Source organism: Octodon degus, unplaced genomic scaffold (genome assembly GCF_000260255.1).
Source record: "Octodon degus isolate 3935 unplaced genomic scaffold, OctDeg1.0 scaffold00067, whole genome shotgun sequence".
Taxonomy (NCBI): Eukaryota; Metazoa; Chordata; class Mammalia; order Rodentia; family Octodontidae; genus Octodon; species Octodon degus.
In genome coordinates, this window is record NW_004524643.1 from 1911531 (window position 1) to 1931312 (window position 19782).

At 39.9% G+C, this 19782-nt stretch overlaps 1 protein-coding gene across 1 annotated transcript in view; it reads right to left on the reverse strand.

Moving 5' to 3' along the window:
• Positions 1 to 19782, reverse strand: part of Dennd5a (DENN domain containing 5A) — a 120416-nt gene that overhangs the window by 15436 nt on the left and 85198 nt on the right. Inside the window, exons 9-13 of the mRNA XM_023719267.1 lie at positions 16982 to 17132; positions 16052 to 16145; positions 13976 to 14107; positions 9615 to 9767; positions 268 to 352 (exon numbers count right to left, since the gene is read on the reverse strand). Of these exons, the coding sequence (XP_023575035.1) occupies positions 268 to 352; positions 9615 to 9767; positions 13976 to 14107; positions 16052 to 16145; positions 16982 to 17132 (615 nt within the window). The remainder of the gene's footprint in view (positions 1 to 267; positions 353 to 9614; positions 9768 to 13975; positions 14108 to 16051; positions 16146 to 16981; positions 17133 to 19782) is intronic.

Sequence of the window (19782 nt, forward strand, 5' to 3'; positions counted from 1 at the left end):
TAAAGCCAAGTTCATTCTAAGACTGGCCTTTTGAGGATTATTTTTCTATCATCTGACTGAAAGGTATAGAAGCACATCGTAGTGAAAGCAAACTCCATGCCTCTGGAATGCTCTGTGGATCAAGGAGCTTCTATGTTTAAAACAGAAAACACATCAAATCAAAGGCTCTACTGGCCTGGAACAAATAGTCTGCTATCGGTGATCACTCCAGTGAGGGTGGGAAAGTGGACACAGAGACTTCTCTGCAGTGGTGCAGGGTCCTCTTACCTGAGGTACTGAGGCTTCCTGATGTGAGTTTTCTCTGCCGGTTTTCCTGATAATGTAACAGGTGAGACCACAAGGCTGATTTCCCCTGCAATCAATATGGAGAGAGAAATGTTTGGATTTTAGTGGCCAAAGTTTTCAACCTACAGATACTGCTAAAAGTGTCTGTATTGTTTCTTGTTTGAATCTCACAGGCACACAATTTATACAAAATAAACCCTTACTAAAATGTAGGAGAAACATAAAAAGTGCAAAGGAACAGAAAAAGGAATGGTTCTCTTCTGAGAATTGCAAACAGTTGTCCAAGATGGGTTGGAAAGGGACCACAAGAAAGAATCTATCAATCTCTAAATGACCTGGTAGCTGAAAGTTGGCATGGGCGGAGCAGGAGGGCTTCTGCACAGTGGAGTGTATATATACCCAGTCTATGAGATTCTATGAAAGCCTTTGAATTCCTAAAATATATAAAGGATCCCTGTCCTTAATACAGGCTGGAGAGGCTAACATCCCTATGATGAGGATTTGTTACTAATGGGCTGAGATAAACTATCATCAATATAATAGAACCCTGCCATTTGGAAATGTAAGAGCTGCAATTTAAGCTATGTAAGAGACAAAGCTATTTGTCATTTTGCCAAAGTACAAATCTGAATAGTATTTGCAATCCTGAGAAAAGGAGAAATTCACCCTTGGGTGAATGAATTCAGCTGGCCACCTGTGGCCATTAATCATGATTGTCAACTTGACTGGCTTAATAAATGCCTAACAGGTTGTGTCTGTGGGGTGTTTCCAGAGATGACTGGAATGTAGGCCAACATAAAAACCCATTCTGGGTGTGAGTGGCATCATTCTGATAGACTTACAGCCCAGAGGGAATGAAAGGGGAGGAAGAAAGAGGAAGGCAGGCTGGTGTGAAAAGCCCCTTCTGCTTGAGTGGATGTGTCCTTGCCGCTGCCATCGTCTGTGGACACCTGACTCCAGTTTCTTCAGCCTTTCAACATGGACTCACACCAGCAACCCTCCAGACAGATTCCAGGTCTTCATTCAGTCTTGTACTAGTGCTGCATCCTTCATCTTTCTTGTTCTGTGACTTTCAGCTTCTTGGACTGAGAAATTACTGGATCTTTTGATCTCCAATGTGGGCTTTCCCACCTCTAATGCTGTAAGCCTGACGAATGAGTCCCCTTGCATAATTTTATACACTTTTTCCCTATTGATTCTGTTCCCATAGAGAACCCTAACCAATACACAACCCCAGCTTTTGTCTTTTATTTTTGAGATGTGGGTTCATGTTGCTCAGGCTGGTCTTGAACTTTTGATCCTCCTGCCTTGGCACCTCAGGGAGCTGGGACTACAGGCACATGCTACCACACCAGATTCTTCATCTCTAATGATCCTTCAGTATATCATGATGATTTTTAAATGATGAAAACTTTCAGATTCATGATATTTTTATGTGGTGGATATGTTTGGCTTAGAAGTAGGATTTATTATAGTATAAACTTAGCTCTGTATTGAATAAAAGTAAAACTAATGATAGATGCTATCATGTCTCAAGGCTTGCTGTTTTTTATTTTGTTTTGTAGTACAGGGGATTGTGTTAGACTACATACCCAGCCCTTATTTGTCATAATCTTTTATTTTGAGACACAGTTTTCTTAAATTGCCCAGGCTTGGGTCAAGCTTGCGATTCTCTTGCCTCATAGCCTCCAAGAGTGTTAGGGTTACAGGTGTGCCCCTCCATGCCAAACACAAGGCTTATTATTAATTAAGCACCACGTTAATTGTTTAAAATGCAGTCTCTTAATTAACACTCAGTAATTCTACAGGGTAGGTACTTTTACCCCATTTTCTTTTTTTTTCTTTTCTTTTTTTTTTTTTGTGTGTGTGTGCGCGCGTGTGTGTGTGTGGCCAGCTCAGCCCACCAGGGGGCGTGGCTGGCTGGCATGTGGTGCTGGGGGATCGAACCACGGTCCCTGTGCTTTAGACTAGCTTGTTCCAAGTAGGTGCTTTAGACCACTGAGCCATCTCTCCAGCCCCATTACCCCATTTTCTTTACAGTAGAGCAAATAGTGTGAAGATTTAAAGCCCTGTGATGAATGTGAAAATTTGAAGGCTTAAAATTTATCTCATGAGAATAGCAAAGACCTATTTTGTTTCTATTCACCAACTTGATCAATTAAAAAAAAAATTCAAACATCTGGATGGGGGAGAACCCAAATAAATCTGCTGTATGTTTGGGCATCTTATAAGATTTAATGCAGGGCTGGGGAGATGGCTCAGTGGAATAAGTGCTTCCCTGGCCAAGCGCAAGGACCTGAGTTCAATCCCTGGTTCCGCCAAAAAAATAAAATTAAAAAAATAAAATAAAATTAGAAAATACTATTTTTATTCATCAATATATATTTGAAAACATAAATTTTTAGTAACTTAATGAGACAACTCCCATGAATTGATACTAGGAAAATATATTAAGATTTGTAGAAGATAATTTGAGAGCTTAAAATAGTCATGCCCTTTGTTTGACTAAATTCAACATCTAGAAATCCATTTACTAAAACCATTACAAAGTGGGCTCCTGGAAGGGTAGGGATTATACCTTAATTCATCTCTAAATCCATACTACCTAGACAGACAAGGAAGAAAGCTTAGTAGAACCTAATGGAACTGTCCATTTGATGTGACACACATGAAATGAGCTGGTCAGCAGAGAGCCCTCACATGCAATGCCACTGAAGAGCAAAGCCAGGCCACTACAGCAGAAGGAGGAAGCCCCAGCTCATGACAATGGTGAGGAGAAAGCAACAGCAAAATGTCAGAGGTAGGGGCTACTCTTCATCTTCTTTTGCAGAGGTGCTGCCAGGGACTGCAAGGTTCATTATAGCTCAATGGCCCATTTAGAGGCGTGCCCACACAATATACAACACCAGATTCTCCAAGAACATCATATGGATGAAAAGATGAGAAACACCTTTTCACATACCAGTTCCCAATTATGACAGTTACAAAACCAGTATGAAAAGCCAAATCTCACCTCTAATAGGTAGAAAAGCACAGGAGAAAAAAAAAAAAATCCTTCTGGGGGCCTGGCCCTAGCTCAGTTCTTTAAGTGGCTGCTTCCACAAAGCTGTCAGCCTCAGGTTGCTGGAGTTCGATCCCCACAACACTTCAGCCAGCCAAAGCACCCCTGAGGGCATTCAGAGCCAAAAAAAAAGAAGAAAAAGAAAAAGAAAAAGAAAAAGAAAAAGAAAAGAAAAGCATAGGAGAGAAAAACTTGTCTCCTTCACTGACAGAAGTAGTGAGGATAACAGGTTCTTATAAAGACTTACTACAGGCAGCTGTGCATGCAACCAGTAAAAGATACCAAGAAAATACTGGAAGTCCTTAGCAAAGCCTGTTATTTTCACTGTTTTCCAAGCAGATACTTTGTGTAGTTGCTCAGTAAGGTGCCCCAGGTGGGAGCAGTAAGATCACACAGAGAATGAACCTGGTCACAATCTGGGTCCACAACATACAGCAAGCAGCCAGGGTGAGACCACTGGACTGGAGCATAACTAAAGAATTTTTAGCAGGAGAAAGGAGTTTTGCACACAGCTAGCAAAATACAGCATAAGAACATGGGGGTGAGACCTCGAGTAAAGCTACAGCTAGACATGCATCCCTGAGGCCACAAAAGCTCCGGCAGAAAACACAGAGCCTCGCTGTCCTCTAGTAAGAGTGTCACTGCTTCACATTTTGAACCCTGAAGTCCAGGAATGAACAAAATAGAACCTCTCATAAATTGTTTTGCACTGGTTTCTCAGCAAAGCAGCTGCCTGTCTAGCCAAAATGAAGAGATCATCAGAGCAAAAAGAAATTCCCGTGCTATGAGAATTTTGGAGGTTACTGCTAAGCCTCAGAGAACAGTTTTAGGGTTTATAAATGATATGGTACTATTTTTCAAACTGCAGAAACAAGCCTCACTAATTCCCTACAGATTTATTTTTACTTTTTTAAGATAATATCTTGGTAGCTTGCCAGGGCTGGTCTCACACTCCTGGGCTCAAGTAATGTTCTTGCCTTAGCCTCTCAAGTGCTGAGATAAGGCATGTACCACTGTAGTTGGCTTATCTGTAAAGATTTTTATGGTAAATATTAAAGTTTTAGGGTCATATATCTTATAAAAAATCTGAATAAAAAATCTGAAAAAATTCAACTAGTGCCAACCTTGCTAACTTTTAAAAAATGGTAAATGGATGACGTATATTCTATTTACTTGTTACAGAGAAAGAAATTCTTCAAGTAGAACTAGCATAGTAAGAGCTGTCATGTGTTACGTACTCATTATATCCCAGTTCTTATTTTTATTATACCAAGTCATCACACCAACCCTGAAAGGTAGATTTTATTAACTACCTATCTTTTATATACTAGAAGGCAAGGCTCAGAAACATTTATGTAAGACATTTATTTAAAGTCTTCCTTCCAGTTGTGCTAGGACTCAAAGCCACGTCTTTCTGACCCAAAGTTCAAAGTGTATTAATACTGTATTATATTATAGGACTCTCACAATTTTAGAGATTCAGTATACAGTTTTTAACATTTTAAAAACTCCATAGTCATAGCTTTTTGAAAAATAATGAAAGGTTTGAAATAGCCCAAATGACCATAATGGAAAACTGATTAAAGCATGACATCTATATAATATAGTAAGTAAGGGCCAGTCAGATAGCTCAGCGGACCAAAGTGCCTGGTTAGGCAGAGCACAGCGACCAGGGTTCAGTCCCTGGTGTGCCATGCAGGCCCTGCCCACAGGGCACGCTGAAACAGCAATTGAGACTGGGTGTGGTGGCATGTGCCTGTCATCCCAGCACTTGGGAGGCTATAAATAGATGGATCACTACTAGTCTGATCTAGTAGTGAGACCCTGAACACCCTGTAGACCCTTCCCTAAAATACAAAAAATTAAACTAAATTAAATTAAACATTGTAGAAAAAATAACTACTATCATTTACAGAGAAACTCTCAGACACTGTTTGTTTCCCCGTTTGTACTGGGAATTAAACTCAGGACCTTGCACTTGCCAGGCCAGCGCTTGTGCCACTGAGCGTATATCCCCAGCCAACACTGTATATCTATGCAAATAAGACCTAACCAAAAAACATGTCCTAATATTTTTTTCAGCATGCTGATAAAGTAAGCCCTATGCCCAAAATAAGCCCCAATTAAGATAGTCACATTTAGGATAGCCACTGTAACATGTAATAGATGCACTGAATTACAAAATAATATATGATTAAAAAAAAAAAAAAAATATATATATATATATATATTATTGACATTAATACTTACATGATAAAGTATTTATAAATACCCAAGCAGGCACCTATGGATAAGAGGTAAACACCCCGGTAAACAGATGAGCTCAAGACTGAATGCCAGGGGCTGGCGAGATGGCTCAGTGGTCTAAAGCACCTACTTGGAACAAGCTTGGCAAAGCACAGGGACCGCGGTTCAATCCCCCAGCACCACATGCCAGCCAGCCCCGCCCCCTGGTGGGCTGCACTGGCCACACACACACACACACACACACAAATAAATAAATAAATGTTTAAGAAAATAAATAAATAAATAAATGTTTAAGACTGAATGCCAAGTGACCAAGCTAAGTTCAGACCACAATGCACAAACAACATGTGCATCTGAGGACAAATGGACATGTTTGGCTCTAATATGAGTTTTCATAATTCAATACATTGTGTTAGAGCAAAATACTTAATTCACTCATGTAAAAATAAAGAAATATTTTCTAAATTTTGGTGTTTTCAATTTTTCATCACTTTTGTGTAGACCATCATTCTTTATGTGTCATCATTTTTGTTATCACACCTGTTTTGCGAAGCATCAATTAACACTTGATTTAATGGAAATTTTATGAGGCCTAGCCTGCAAGAGCTCATGGCTTGGGTGAAGAATTCAAGGGATAACATCACTGGCAGCTGGCTGTGTCGCCAAGGCACTAGGAGCAGAGTACATGGAAAAGAAGAGCTCGATTAAGGAGCGAGCTATGGCTGGACATGACAGACTGGGGCCAACGACTCTACAGGAAATGGTATTGCAAGAAGTCCAGGCCATGGGGCCAGGGAGATGGCTCAGTGGAATAAGCACTTTCCTGGCAAGTACAAAGGCCTGAGTTCAATCCCCAATTCCGCCAAAAAGTCCAGGCCAGAATTCGGGGTTTGAAGAGTTATGACAATGTTGCAGAAGATGACACCAGTGTATCTGAATAAATACAGAATGTTGTACATGAACAAATATAAGTTGTTACACATGAAAAAATAAGACAGCCCCTGTGTCTTTTAGAGCAAAAATCAATAAAAGACCTGGTCTTATTTTCAGGGAAATATGGTAGTAGGCTCTGAGTTTAGGGCAGTGATGGCAAACTTTTTAGAGATTTCAATGATACAACCAGCACACTGTGCCAGGTGTGCCATAGGTTTGCCACCACTGGCTTGGGGCTTTACATTTATCCTACCAAATCCTTTAAAACTCCACTGCACCTATGAGAAAGCAGGCATAGACTACATATCTTGTTTAGTTTCATTAAAGTTATTATGTGAGAATTATATTTCAAAGCCACACCTGATTTACTGTATAAGCACCATTTTCTGTACCCCCATAAATTCTGATTTTTAGTATATTTTCAGAGTTGTATAACCATTACCACTATCTAATGTTAGAAAATTTTCATCGCCCTCAAAAGAAATCACATACACTTGGGCATTGACTACCCAATCTTCCCTTCCTCTAAATCTTTAGCAATCTCTAATCTACTTTCTATCATGAACTTGCCTATTCTGGACATTGTATTTAAATGAGAAGATATAAAAGGCTTGGTGGCACAAGCATCAGGAAGCTGAGGCAGGAGAATCACTGAGGCTGGGGAGATGGCTCAGTGGAATAAGCGCTTCCCTGGCAAGCGCAAGGGCCTGAGTTCAATCCCCGGTTCCACCAAAAAAAAAAAAAAAGTAGGATAACTGAGAGTTCCAGGATCAGTTCAAGGTCATCTAAAAAGACAGCAAGATCCTGTCTCAAAAATAAATACCTAAATAAGTGAATGAGAAAGTATAATATGTGGTCTTTTGTGTTTGGCTTTACTTAGTATATTTTCAAGTTTATCTGTGTTTATCCATGAGTAGAACGCTCTACTCATGAGTATACAGCTGAACATGCTGTTAGGAGCTGGGGCCTGGTCAGAAGAGGTGGTTCACTCAAGGGGGTGACTTGGAAGGCGGTGTCTCCCTCCCTGTTCCTCCGATCGCTCTTAGCTCCCTGACTGTCACAGGTGAACATAACCCGAGCCCCCCAGGCCCCTATGCCATCCTGTGTCTGTCTTGAAATCAACAACCATGGACTAAAATGTGAACCAAAATCAACCTCTCCTCTCTTAAATTGTGGGTGTTGGTGTTATGTTCCAATGACAAGAAAGTAACTAAAACACCAGGTCATATGACAACTAATATTTTGAGGATCTACCAGACTGTTTCCTCAAGGAGCTATACCATTTTACATTCCTACTAACTGTACAAAGTTTCCAACTTCTATCTTTGACAATACTTGTTACTGCTTATTTAAGCTATCATCGTGGGTATGAAATTATAGTTTACTAAATAAATACAGCTATATATGGTATGTGCACAGAAAAGTGTTTCTAAAGATAGATGGGGCAGGCTGTTACCACATGCATTCAAATGGGAGTTCCAGGGAAGCAGAGTTCTTGGTCTCTTTTTCTCACTGAGGTATCAACTCAAGTGTATTCTATAGGACCTCAGTAAATTACTGGGTAAACACAAATTATTTTTCCATTCAAAACTTAAGAGAGTTTCTTTCTAATTTGAAAGTATATAGGGGCTGGCAAGACAACTTGGTGGTCTAAGTGCCTGCCTGGCATGCCCAAAGACCCAGGTTCAATCCTCAGTACTACACATGGTGCTGGACCCAGAACCCATGCCATGCCAACCACAAAACCAGGCATGGTGGCACAAGCCTATAATCACAGTGCTGGAGAGGCTGAGACAGGAGGATCACTACAAGTCTGAGCTGTGTAGCAAGACACTTACTAAAATAAATAAATAATGAAGTATTAAAAATAAATTTTAAAAATAATTATATATATACACACACACACACACACACACACACACACAGCTGGACAGGGAAGAGCTCACCTGTAATCTAAGCCCTCAGGAAGCTAAGGCAGAAAGAATATCTCAAGTCAGCCTGGGATCCACAGTGATTTCTAGGCCTGCCTGAAGTACATAGTAAGATTCTGTCTTAAAAAGAAAAAGGACTGGGAATACAGCTTAGTGATTTAAGCACTTGCCTGGCAAGCACAAGGTCCTTAGTTCAACTCCCAGTACCAAAAAAAAAAAAGTAAGTAAAAATAAAAGATGCCTTTTTTTTTTTTTTTTTTTTAATATATTTAGTACAGGGTCTACAGAGTCTCACTGCACAGATCAGACTCGTAGTGATCCTCCTGTTTTCAGCCTCCCAAATGCTAGGATTACAGGCACGCGCACACCACCATGCCCAATCTCAGTCCCTGGCTCAGCGTCCCCAAGGGGCAGGGCTGGCATGCACATCTGGGATGGAACCCTGGTCCCTGCATCTGCCTAAGCAAGTGCTTTAGTTTGCTGAGCTATCTGGCTAGCCAAAGATGCCTAGCTTGACCACCAGTTGAAAATACAGTAATATAGTTTGTTTTGGTTTTTTTAAAGGAGACTGGGTGTGGTACCACTTGCCTGTAATACCAGTACTTGGGAGGCTAAGGCAGGAGGTCTGCCATGAGTTTGAGGCCAGCCTCGACTCTACAGTGACTTAAAAATCAGCCTGAACTAAATTGATTAATTAATTTTCTGGGTATTAAGTGGTAAAAGGCAAACACTTCTTAAATACTTCTCTCAAATCTTTAGAAGGTTAAACCAACTCCTTACAAAAAAAAAAAAAAAGTCAATGACAGACCTTGATCATGTACAGTTAGTGAGGATCCTAGTACCTCCCAAGCTCCAGCTCTCTCTCTCTGCTCTATCTTCATGCAAGGGCCAGCTGCCAAACAAAACCTATTAGACTTATCTTTAACTATACTTGGAGGAAGGAAAACATCATTTGCAGTCTGACAAACTCAGATTTATGAAGCTCATTTTTAAGAAAAACCATTTGGATCACATTTGTTCAGTGACTTCAAGTCTCATTCTATGAGCACTGTGGACATTCTTCAAAGCCAGCCAGTTGAAGAAATGAGGTGGGGAGGAGGGGATGTGTTTGAAGGCAGAGGAGTATGCTTCATAAAAAAAGGCCAGATGCCCCTTACCTGCTTCACCTGAAGCCCGTGACTCCAGATTCTCTCCAGGAGGTCACAGAGGCTGGCAATCAGAGTGTTCTCTTCCACACCAGTGATGCTTGCTTCCCCATGCCCGAGCTCCACAGCCTCACGGCCCATCTTTTCCACCAGCATCCTCTTGGTCTAGGGTGAGTGAAGAAGAGAGGTGACCAGGGTGAGCAGGGCCACACCACACAGGAGCGATGGCTATGCACAGCACATCTGCTAGGCTGGGGGAGACAAGGCATAAGCCACAGGGACGGGGACCTTTGCACCCATACAGGTCACATTATGAAGGTTATAAAGGTTAGTTAACAAGGTGAGAACACAGCAATCATCATTTGACCTTTGGCAAATGATTTCACCACATGGGATTTAGATTTCACATTTATGAAATGAAAAATATGAATAAAAACCTTTAGTCTTGCTCATTTCTGACATCCTGATTATCACTGTTTAAACAACCTTACTTAACAAACTGCAAGCATACATATATCTGAAATAGGTGCCAAAAGAAAAATCTAGTAGGATAATATATTTTTAAATAAAAATCTTCAAATACTGTAAAAACTGTAATAAAAAGAACGCAAGCTGTATAGCAATGTGTTACTGTTTTTAGTACACATTTGTCAGGTACTGCACTCGGCATTACATTATCTTACTTCAGACTCCCAACAATCCTCAAGGTAACTACTGTCATTTTCAATTTACTGATGAGGAAATTCAGGCAAAAAAACTAAAGTAAGCTGCACAAAAATCAAAACACACCAAAAGAATAGTACATTTGGCTTCTGAACCCAAATCTGCCTGACTCTTGAGTTCAAGTTCTTAAATAAAATCTAGTTATATATAAATCTATGACATATAAAAATCTAAAAAGCAAAGAAAAAGATCGCCCCTAATACTAACTTAAAAAAGTAACAATTCTTAATATTTTGGCATATTTCTTTCCAGTGTTATTGTGTATGTATATGATATAAAATATACACTCTATCCAGAGAGACAGAGAGAGAGAGACAGACTCAGGCTAAGAAATAAAACACTGTTCATCTCACCTTTGAGGCACCCTATGCACTCCCTTTAAAATCAGCTTCCACTGTAAAAGCAGTAATTTACATAATGAAACTATAAAAAAGAAATAGTTACCAATATATTTGTATCCCTAAGCAGCATAGGTTAGCTTGTATATTTTCTTTTGTGACTTACTTTTCACATAACTGTACTGTTTACGAAATATAACTTGGTGCAATTACACTGCCATATAGCATTCCACTGAATGAAAAAACCACTAGTTATTAATTGTTCTACTGATTGACTTTTTGTTTTTTTCCTAGCTTGGGAAATAAATTGCTGTTACAAAGAATATTGCTCTAAATACCCTGCATGTATCTCCTACAACACACTACAACAGCTTCTTCAGGGAATTTACCTAGGAGAATTCTTCCTAGATAATTAATAGAAGAATTACCAGGTGATGCTAGTTTGTTTTCCAGTGCTCATATCAATTTACACTTCCAACAGTATAAGCCCTTCTGCTGCTCCCCACTCAAGCTAAAACTTGGTGGTGTTAGACTGTTCACTGTATTTCTTCAACTCTAAGATGCACATTTCCCCACAGTAATGTATCTGAAAATGTTATGTCCTTCACAGCCATTATTTAGGCAGGCAGTGGAGACACAGGCAGTGAAGACAGGAGGCTGAGCATGTACCCTAAAACTTGAGCATGAAGGCCAGACAACAGAAGAGCAGTGTTTTTTGAAGCAGGTTATGTTTACAGGATAAATCCTGAGGGTACTTGACTGACCTTATCAGATACAAAAGTTGCATTTCTTTTTATAAAGATCTTGCTTTATCTTGGTCTTAACTATCCAGCAGAAAAGTACAAAAAAGAAGTATATCAAGTAAAGCCATATTAATATGCTGAGCTGTGAAAGGCTCACATCAACAACTTCTGCAGATAATCCACTACTGTTGTGGACTGCTGGACTTTGTTGGATTGATTTGCTGAATTCAAGCACCTATAGTATTTAGATGCCAAAGGAAAACCCATTTCTGACAGGACTAAATAAAAAAAGACTATACAAAGGAAGGACCATTTTGTATCTGTATATGCAGAATAGTTAGGATGGATACACAGCTACTTTCGCCTAATTCAATGAGAAGAAAGATTTGTACTAACAGTGTTTGGACAGGATATTCTGTCTGCATCTTGTACTACGGATAACCACTAAGAAGATAACAATGTACAATATATTAATTATTGAAACTGTCCTATTAATCAGTTTTAAAACTGTCTCACTGATATTTGTATCTCAATAAAAAAGAAGCAGATTATGTTATTTATTTTTCATACCACAATTTATGGATCAGGCCCACATAATTTAATCAATGTCCTATCCAAAAACAAAGAAATGTTGGATCAGAGATTTGAAGCTAAATGACTTTGTTAAATCTTTTACATTCTTATCTTTTATTGCTTTTAAAATATCTAATTTTTTTAATGTATTTTTAGTACAGCATCCACAGGGTCTCACTACAGTCTCATAGTGATCCTCCTGTTTTCAGCCTCCCAAGCACTAGGACTACAGGCACGTGCCACCATGCCCAGTCTCAATTGCTGTCGCAGCGCACCCCAAGGGCGGGGCTGCAGGGATCAAACCCCAGCCTCTGTGCTCTGCCTAAGCAATACTTTGTATTTTTATGCTGCTTTTATTTAACTTTTTTTAAAGAGAATTTTTTTTTAAAGACATTAGAAATGATACAGAATTTCACTAAACAGGGGCTGGGGGTATAGCTCAGTAGAATAAGTGCTTGCCTGGCCAACTGCAAGGGCCTGAGTTCAATCCCTGGTTTCACCATTTAAAAAAAAGAGAGAATTTCACTAAAACAGATGGTAGTGCTGAGGCAGAAGGATCATGCTAAGTTCAAGGCTACCTGGTGAGTTCAAATCAGCCTGAACTACAGAATGAAACCCTGCCTCAAAAAGAAGAAAAGTAAAGTAACATCACCAGTACTGTGTTGTGTTTTGTTCTCTTTTTAGTCTTTTTGAGATAGGGTCTCACTATGCAGTTCAGGCTTGTCTTGAGTTCACTTTGTAGCCCAGGCTGGCCTCAGATTCACAGCGATCCTGCCGAGGGCTGGGATTTCAGGTGTGCGCCACCACACCCAGCTCACCAGCATGTCTGACAGTGGGAAAATCACAAACATCAATGACTCTGAGGAGACTGTCAGAAATTTTAAAATATCAATCTTGATATAATAATACAACAGTAAAAATTTCTTCTACAAGAACAAGCACATTTTAGACTGGGCGTGGTGGCACGTGCCTGTAATCCCAGCTCTTGGGAGGCTGAAAACAGGAGAATCACTATGAGTTCTGATCTATGTAGTGAGACCCTGAAGACCCTGTACTAAATACAAAAAAAAAGAAAGAAAGAAAAAGCACATTTTATTTCCTCCTGCAATTGAGTACTGCTTCATGTTATAAATGATTACCACCTACAAACTGAAAAAAACAGGAAAACCTTTCATAAACAAAATATAATAGAGATGAAGCTAGCTGACAGCCCTAAAAATGATGATATTCTGACTTGGATGACTCTTATTTATAAAAAATTAAATTTACAACTAAAACCTTATTAATAGTGACTGTCTGTGTAAATAGAGAAAGACATCCAAACAACTGTGCCATTCTGCCTGACACAGAATAGGTACTCAATAATTAATACCCATTTCTACACATAAGTGATCACTGCTCTCAGGTTAAATCAAAGGCACAAAAATTTTCTCATGTCTGTAAAACTAAATTTATTGAAGTCAGTTAAAATTACTCTGTTTTTAGCCAGGAATGGTGGCGCACACCTGTAATCCCAGCCCTCAGGAGGCTCACTGTGAATCTGAGGCCAGCCTGGGATACAAAGTGAACTCAAGGCCAGCCTTAACTGCTTGGTGAGATCCTGTCTCAAAAACAAGACAAAAAGAAAAAACAAAGATTACTCTGGTGTTTGTTTCTTTTTTTGCGGAACCGGTGATTGAACTCAGGCCCTTATTCTACTATCTCCCCGGCCCTATTACTCTGTTGAAGTAAAATTAGAGTAGACACAACTCTGATTTCAAGTAAGATGTCTGAATTTTAAAACTGTTTTAAAGAAAAGCTTATAGAGGACAAATCATGCTTGCTTTTAATTACTGGTGTATGCTATTTAAAACAAATACAGTTAATTCCAGATTAACATGATCTTAAAATTAATATTATCTATTATATTACTAGTATATTTTAAAGCAAGAGTAAGTGATGGTCTCCCCCCATTGCCCAGGGAACCAGTACACATGTGGCATCGCCCACGGCTTACCTTGTTGCGGCATTCCTTCAGCAGACCCTCTACAAACTTCCAGTTGGTCTGAGCAATGACTGACGGAGACAGGTTGGATAGTTTGGGCTGGCGGATAGTGCTGCCCATATTCCTGGCTTCCTGGATGTACTTCTACATCAAACAAAAATCAAAGACCCTTTTTGTCCATGCACACAAACCAGGGGCAACCACTACTAATGGGTACCCGAAAAGGGCACTATCACAGTTATCTCTCAGTGGCCTCTTTCTGGCTCAGAGAAATCTGGATTTAAAAGTTTAAAATGGGGGAACTACTCACTCAGGTCCCCCTCCTGTCCCTCTCTCAGACAGAAGCTTTCTTTCCCTTAATAAATATATTCTCATAAAAAAAATAAAAGTTTTAAATGTAATTCTTATACCAAAGTGAAAAACATATAATATGATTTCTGGGTTTGTTTTTGTTTTGTTTTGTTTTTTGGTAAAGCACTCCATGAGTGCTATAATTACCATTATCTAAAGATCCAAAAGGCAAGGCTACAGATAAAACAAAAACAGGGCATCTGTGTTCTATACACAAGGCCTGGGCTTGATCCTCAGCCCACCAAAAAAAAACCCCAAAAAACAAAACAAAAAAACACATAACCCACAAGAACTAAAAGATGCATAGCTATAGCATGTGTGCATGCTCAGTGAGTAAATTTAATCAAATTATCATTGAGAAACTAATTTGCTCCACCAAGTTGAAAATAATTAACCTCTTCTGCCCATATCAAAGATATTTATTCTAACCTTGCTAAATTAGAAAAAAATAAGATCACATACTCAAAACAACTGCATATGTTGCTTTTCTACCATTTGCTGATTTTCCAGAGTTTTCATCTGATATTAATACAATTAACTGCACACTCACGTCTCACTATCCTATATTCACCAACATTTTTACCCTGTACTTGTACCTACCAAGTATTTATTCTAGCAGCACAACTCTGTCTATTCTATGTTCTGACCCCTTAATCTGCCCCTACTATCAAATCCCAAGGTTAAGGTTTAATTCCTAGCACATGGACCAGCGCCACTTGCCTAACTTGCCTGGTATCTATACCTCCCACCTCCAAAATATTCTGTTCTCAGCTTGCTTTATATAAGATACACCACGCTTTCAGTCTTGCCATTTCCTTTACTTGAAATGCTCCAATGACCCTACCATCCTCCAAAGCTTCGCATGTTCATGACATGGCTATAATTTGCGTCTGACTGCCTGGTAGCTCTGAACCATCATCAGTACATGCATTGGCTATACCAAGCAGAATGGGCAAGCTACCCACAAACCACCCCCCAGCAGAACTGATCTCTGCTTTCTCTCACCAGTACCCCTCATATCATCACTTCAGGGTTAATGTCATCCCTTTCTCTTTTCTAAGGGAAAAAAAAACTCAAGATAACCTGTTTTAAATTAAAATACAGAAAAAAGTGCCCCCCCCGCCACAAATTCACAATTTTAACCTAAGTTCACTCTTCCTCATTTTCACTCTAACCAAATTAACTCCTGTCCTACCACAGCACAAAAAAAAAAAAAAAAAGCCAGCCAGTGAGATGGTATGCATCTGTAATCTCCGCACAAGATTTTGAGGCTGCAGGACTGAGTGCAAGACCAAGTCCTGCCTGGCAACTTAGTGAGACTTTGTCTCAAAACCCTAAAAATGAACATTCTAGGGTCATGGTCAGGTGAAGGTCCTGGGTTCAATTCCCAGTACTGCAAAAACAGGTAAGCTATAACAAAACCTTACTAATTTCAAAAGAATTTCTCCTAACTTTCTCACATTCTGAGGTATTTATTGCATCTTTAAGGAAATGCACATCACCTGTGGGTGAGTACAGTGAGGACCCCCATGGTCAGTGGCTGGCTGTCACCTGTTAACACTCTCTCTACATCCTGAATTGTCAGTATCATGTATCAAGAGCCAAACCTACTATTAACCTTTCTTTATGGGGAGAGGTCATTCCTAGAACACATGATTCAGACCAAAGACCAGCGAAACAAAAGATATATACAGCATGACAATAGGGTCACTTCTTGTCATTCTTAAGGTTTCTTACCTCTCTTTGGTCATTATCTAAACGCAGGTGTTCTGTATGCTGCTTCTGCCGGTCTTTCCGCCTCCACTGGGCAGGGGCATTCCTTTTTGTCCACCTGAAAGAATCAAAGCAAGCATTTAAGAACATCCTACTGCTGGACAAGGTGATGCCTGATTGTAATCTTAGTACTGTGGAAGAATCACTAGTTCAAGCCCAGCCTGGGCAACTTGAGAGACTTTGTCTCAAAAAATAAACAAGTGCTAAGGATATAACTCAGTGCAAAGGCTCTGAGTTCAACCCCTCAGTGCTGGGTTGAGGGAGAGTAAGGTCAACTAACAAGAGAAAACTTGAGTATCTAGGGATCCATACTGAGCACAGGATACCACTAAGTCACCAGCAACAGTTCAAATACGCTAAGGAAGTATAGCTTAAAACTCAGCACTTTAACAGAAGAGAGCGGTCTCCCCATGGAATATAGATATATCTGTCTTAAAGTTATAAAAACTACACATGCAGACTTGAAGCCATAGTCACTTAGCTCTCCCTGGGCTCTGATATACTCATCTCTCAAAGTAAATAAAGAGCAATTCAGTTACCTGCTTGCAGTGCAGGCTCAAATTATTCCAGCCACTACTTACTGAACAAGGCTGGCTTAGCTGCTGTACAAGATCCAGGCATAAGATGACTTGAACTCACATCTAGCATAGCTTTTTGTAGGTCCTAACCATGTGCAACTATCTCAATTTGCACAATGAAAACAGAAGCTGACCAATACTCTACCACTTCTTTTCTCATTCCAACAAACAAAAACCCTACATAATTGGAGACCTTTCCGTATTTGCTTTAGAAAATTCTGAGGTCTTTAGGGGACACCATCTTCAGTAAAGAAAACTGAATGACTCTCATGAGTATGGCCAGACCTGGGCCACATAACCTCCGGGACTGACTTACTTGTTGCTGGCTGGCCCCGTAGAAAGTACATCAAACTGGAGCTTAGGGAAAAAGCCCGGCTCATACTTCCCTTGTCCAATCTTCATGTCAAGTAAATGTGGATGAACTGCAGTATGATCAATTTTTGCCAGGCGCAGCTCAATTGCCTTCTCTGGATGAGAATTAAAAAAAAAAAAAAAAAAAAAAATCTAAGTCGAATATTTTTTCACTTTAGGCCAAAATGGAGTAAAAGAGACTGGTTTTTACCCTCCTACCTGAAATAACAGGAATAAAAATTAAACACAGGCAAAGTATATGAAAAGATGAATTTGGACACATTGGACATCAGAGAATGAAGGACAGAAATCTCTGAGAAACAAGAAACAGATGAGGTAATTACTATAATAGCCTCAGGTAACTGGAGTGAGAGAATTTCTGGGCTGGGACACAAGGAAAGGATATTCAGGCAGAATCCAGTAAAGGTTTTAAAGGAGTACACAAACCTCATCCAGAGCCAGGAAGCTGCCAGGCTAGAAAACCTTGATATTCCCAGCACCTTGAGGACTCAGAAAGGTCTTGTCTCAATAATGGAGAATTAGCCATTAGCAGGATTGAGTACTTACTGTCAAATAGGTTTTAAAAGGAAAGACCAGGGGCTGGTGAGATGGCTCAGTGGTCTAAAGCACCTACTTAGAACAAGCTTAGCAAAGCACAGGGACCGCGGTTCAATCCCCCAGCACCACATGCCAGCCAGCCCCGCCCCCTGGTGGGCTGAGCTGGCCACACACACACACACACACACACACACACACACACAAATAAATAAATAAATTTAGGGGCTGGTGAGATGGCTCAGTGGTTTAAAGTACCTACTTAGAACAAGCTTAGCAAAGCACAGGGACCGCGGTTCAATCCCCCAGCACCACATGCCAGCCAGCCCCGCCCCCTGGTGGGCTGAGCTGGCCACACACACACACACACACACACACACACACACATAAATAAATAAAAAAAAATAATAATTAAAAAAATAAAAAAAATTAAAAATAAAAAATAAAAATAAAAGGAAAGACCAAAACTATTTTAAAGTAACTACATCCCAGAACAAAGAGCAAGAATATTCATGGGAATACTTTGTAGTCAGGACCAAAGGGGTAAAAGTTCCTAATCAAAGATTACCAAGCATGGAAAAAAGCCAGCTACTACATCTGATGAAAAATAGACATTTTATACACACACACACACACACCAGCAAAAGGACTCAAACCTGACACAAATGTTAGAATTAGACAGGGTTACAGATTTCAGAAGAAGGCACAGGAGGCCAGGGCAGTGTACTTCTGAGAGAGCGTTGCATGAAGCTGTGTGAAGGCAAAAGTGCAGCGGAGACCCAGAAGTCTGGAGAAGCCAGAAATGTGGATCGCCCCAAGGAAAGCTGCAGGGAGTAGCCAGAGTCAACCCAAGAAGGAGGCGGCTATGGGGGGCTACGGCCACCTCCAGGGCTGCAGGGGCAGAGCCACCCAAGCCGTTTGGAGTTCACCTCTTGCCACAGGCTTCTGTGATGTGCTACATGGAGCTATGGGCCTTGATGCTTGCCAGGTTTTGGACTCTTTTAGTTCCATTCCTTTTTATCCACATTTATACCTTTTAGAATGGTAACATCTATCTTGTGCCACTGAATGTTGGAAGTGTTTAACTTTCTTTTCACTTGTACAGGGGATCACAGTTCAATTTATCTTATGTGATGGAGCAGTGGAAGTCAGAATTCAGTGAACTGCAGGAGCTGTCCAGTTCTGCTTTGCCTTGAAAGTATCATCAATTTACAGTTTAACTACAAACGCACAGATAATATTTCATAGACAGATCAAAATCAACACATCAAAGCTTCAAAAACTTTGACAAAGAGTTAAGGTTAAGTATATGTGGCCTATATTAAGTGGTATTTTTATTAACTGTGTCCGACCATATAAAATGTTGATATTTAAAAGGAAACCTGGGGCTGGTGAGATGGCTCAGTGGTCTAAAGCACCTAGAACAAGCTTAGCAAAGCACAGGGACCACAGTTCAATCCCCCAGCACCACATGCCAGCCAGCCCCGCCCCCTGGTGGGCTGAGCTAGCCACACACACACACACACACACACACACACAAATAAATAAAATTAAAAAAAAAAAATGTTAAAAGGAAACCTGGCCACCTTCATAACTATGACAAAAGTACTAGGTATAATGCCAGAAGAAAATATGTAGGCAGTAGCAGATTATCTGACAAAATACTTCTCAAAAGTGGTAATATACCATATTTATTTTTATCATTAAAGACATTTAATGTGTTTGCTGGGTTTTACATTTTGACCAATCAGGATTCCACATGATCAATATATGGACCACTTCTGAATTTAAAAGACTGAACTGTGTCTTTTAAATTGACTTAGTTTATTAAATAACCTTTCTCTGAATTTCAGAATGAAACATGTTGCTTATGACAAAATTTGAAATTTGATGTACCAATTGAGTGTTTTACAAGCTTTGCACCATAGAACAGAAATATGTTAAGAATGACATATGTTGAATGTTGATGGGTATTTGCACAGATTTGACTTGTTCCTTGACAAAGCTAGGACATTAGGGAAAGGTACTGAATATGAATGAATGGGATAAGCAGTTGAGAACCTGTCAATAAAAGGATCACAAATCACTGGTGTTTAAAAGAAGTTTATCTTAAATCTCAGGGAGGCTCTAGACTTGGACTTTACACCAATGCTAAAACTGTTAGGACTTTGGCAGCTCTTAAAAGATGGACTAAATGCCTTATGCCTTATG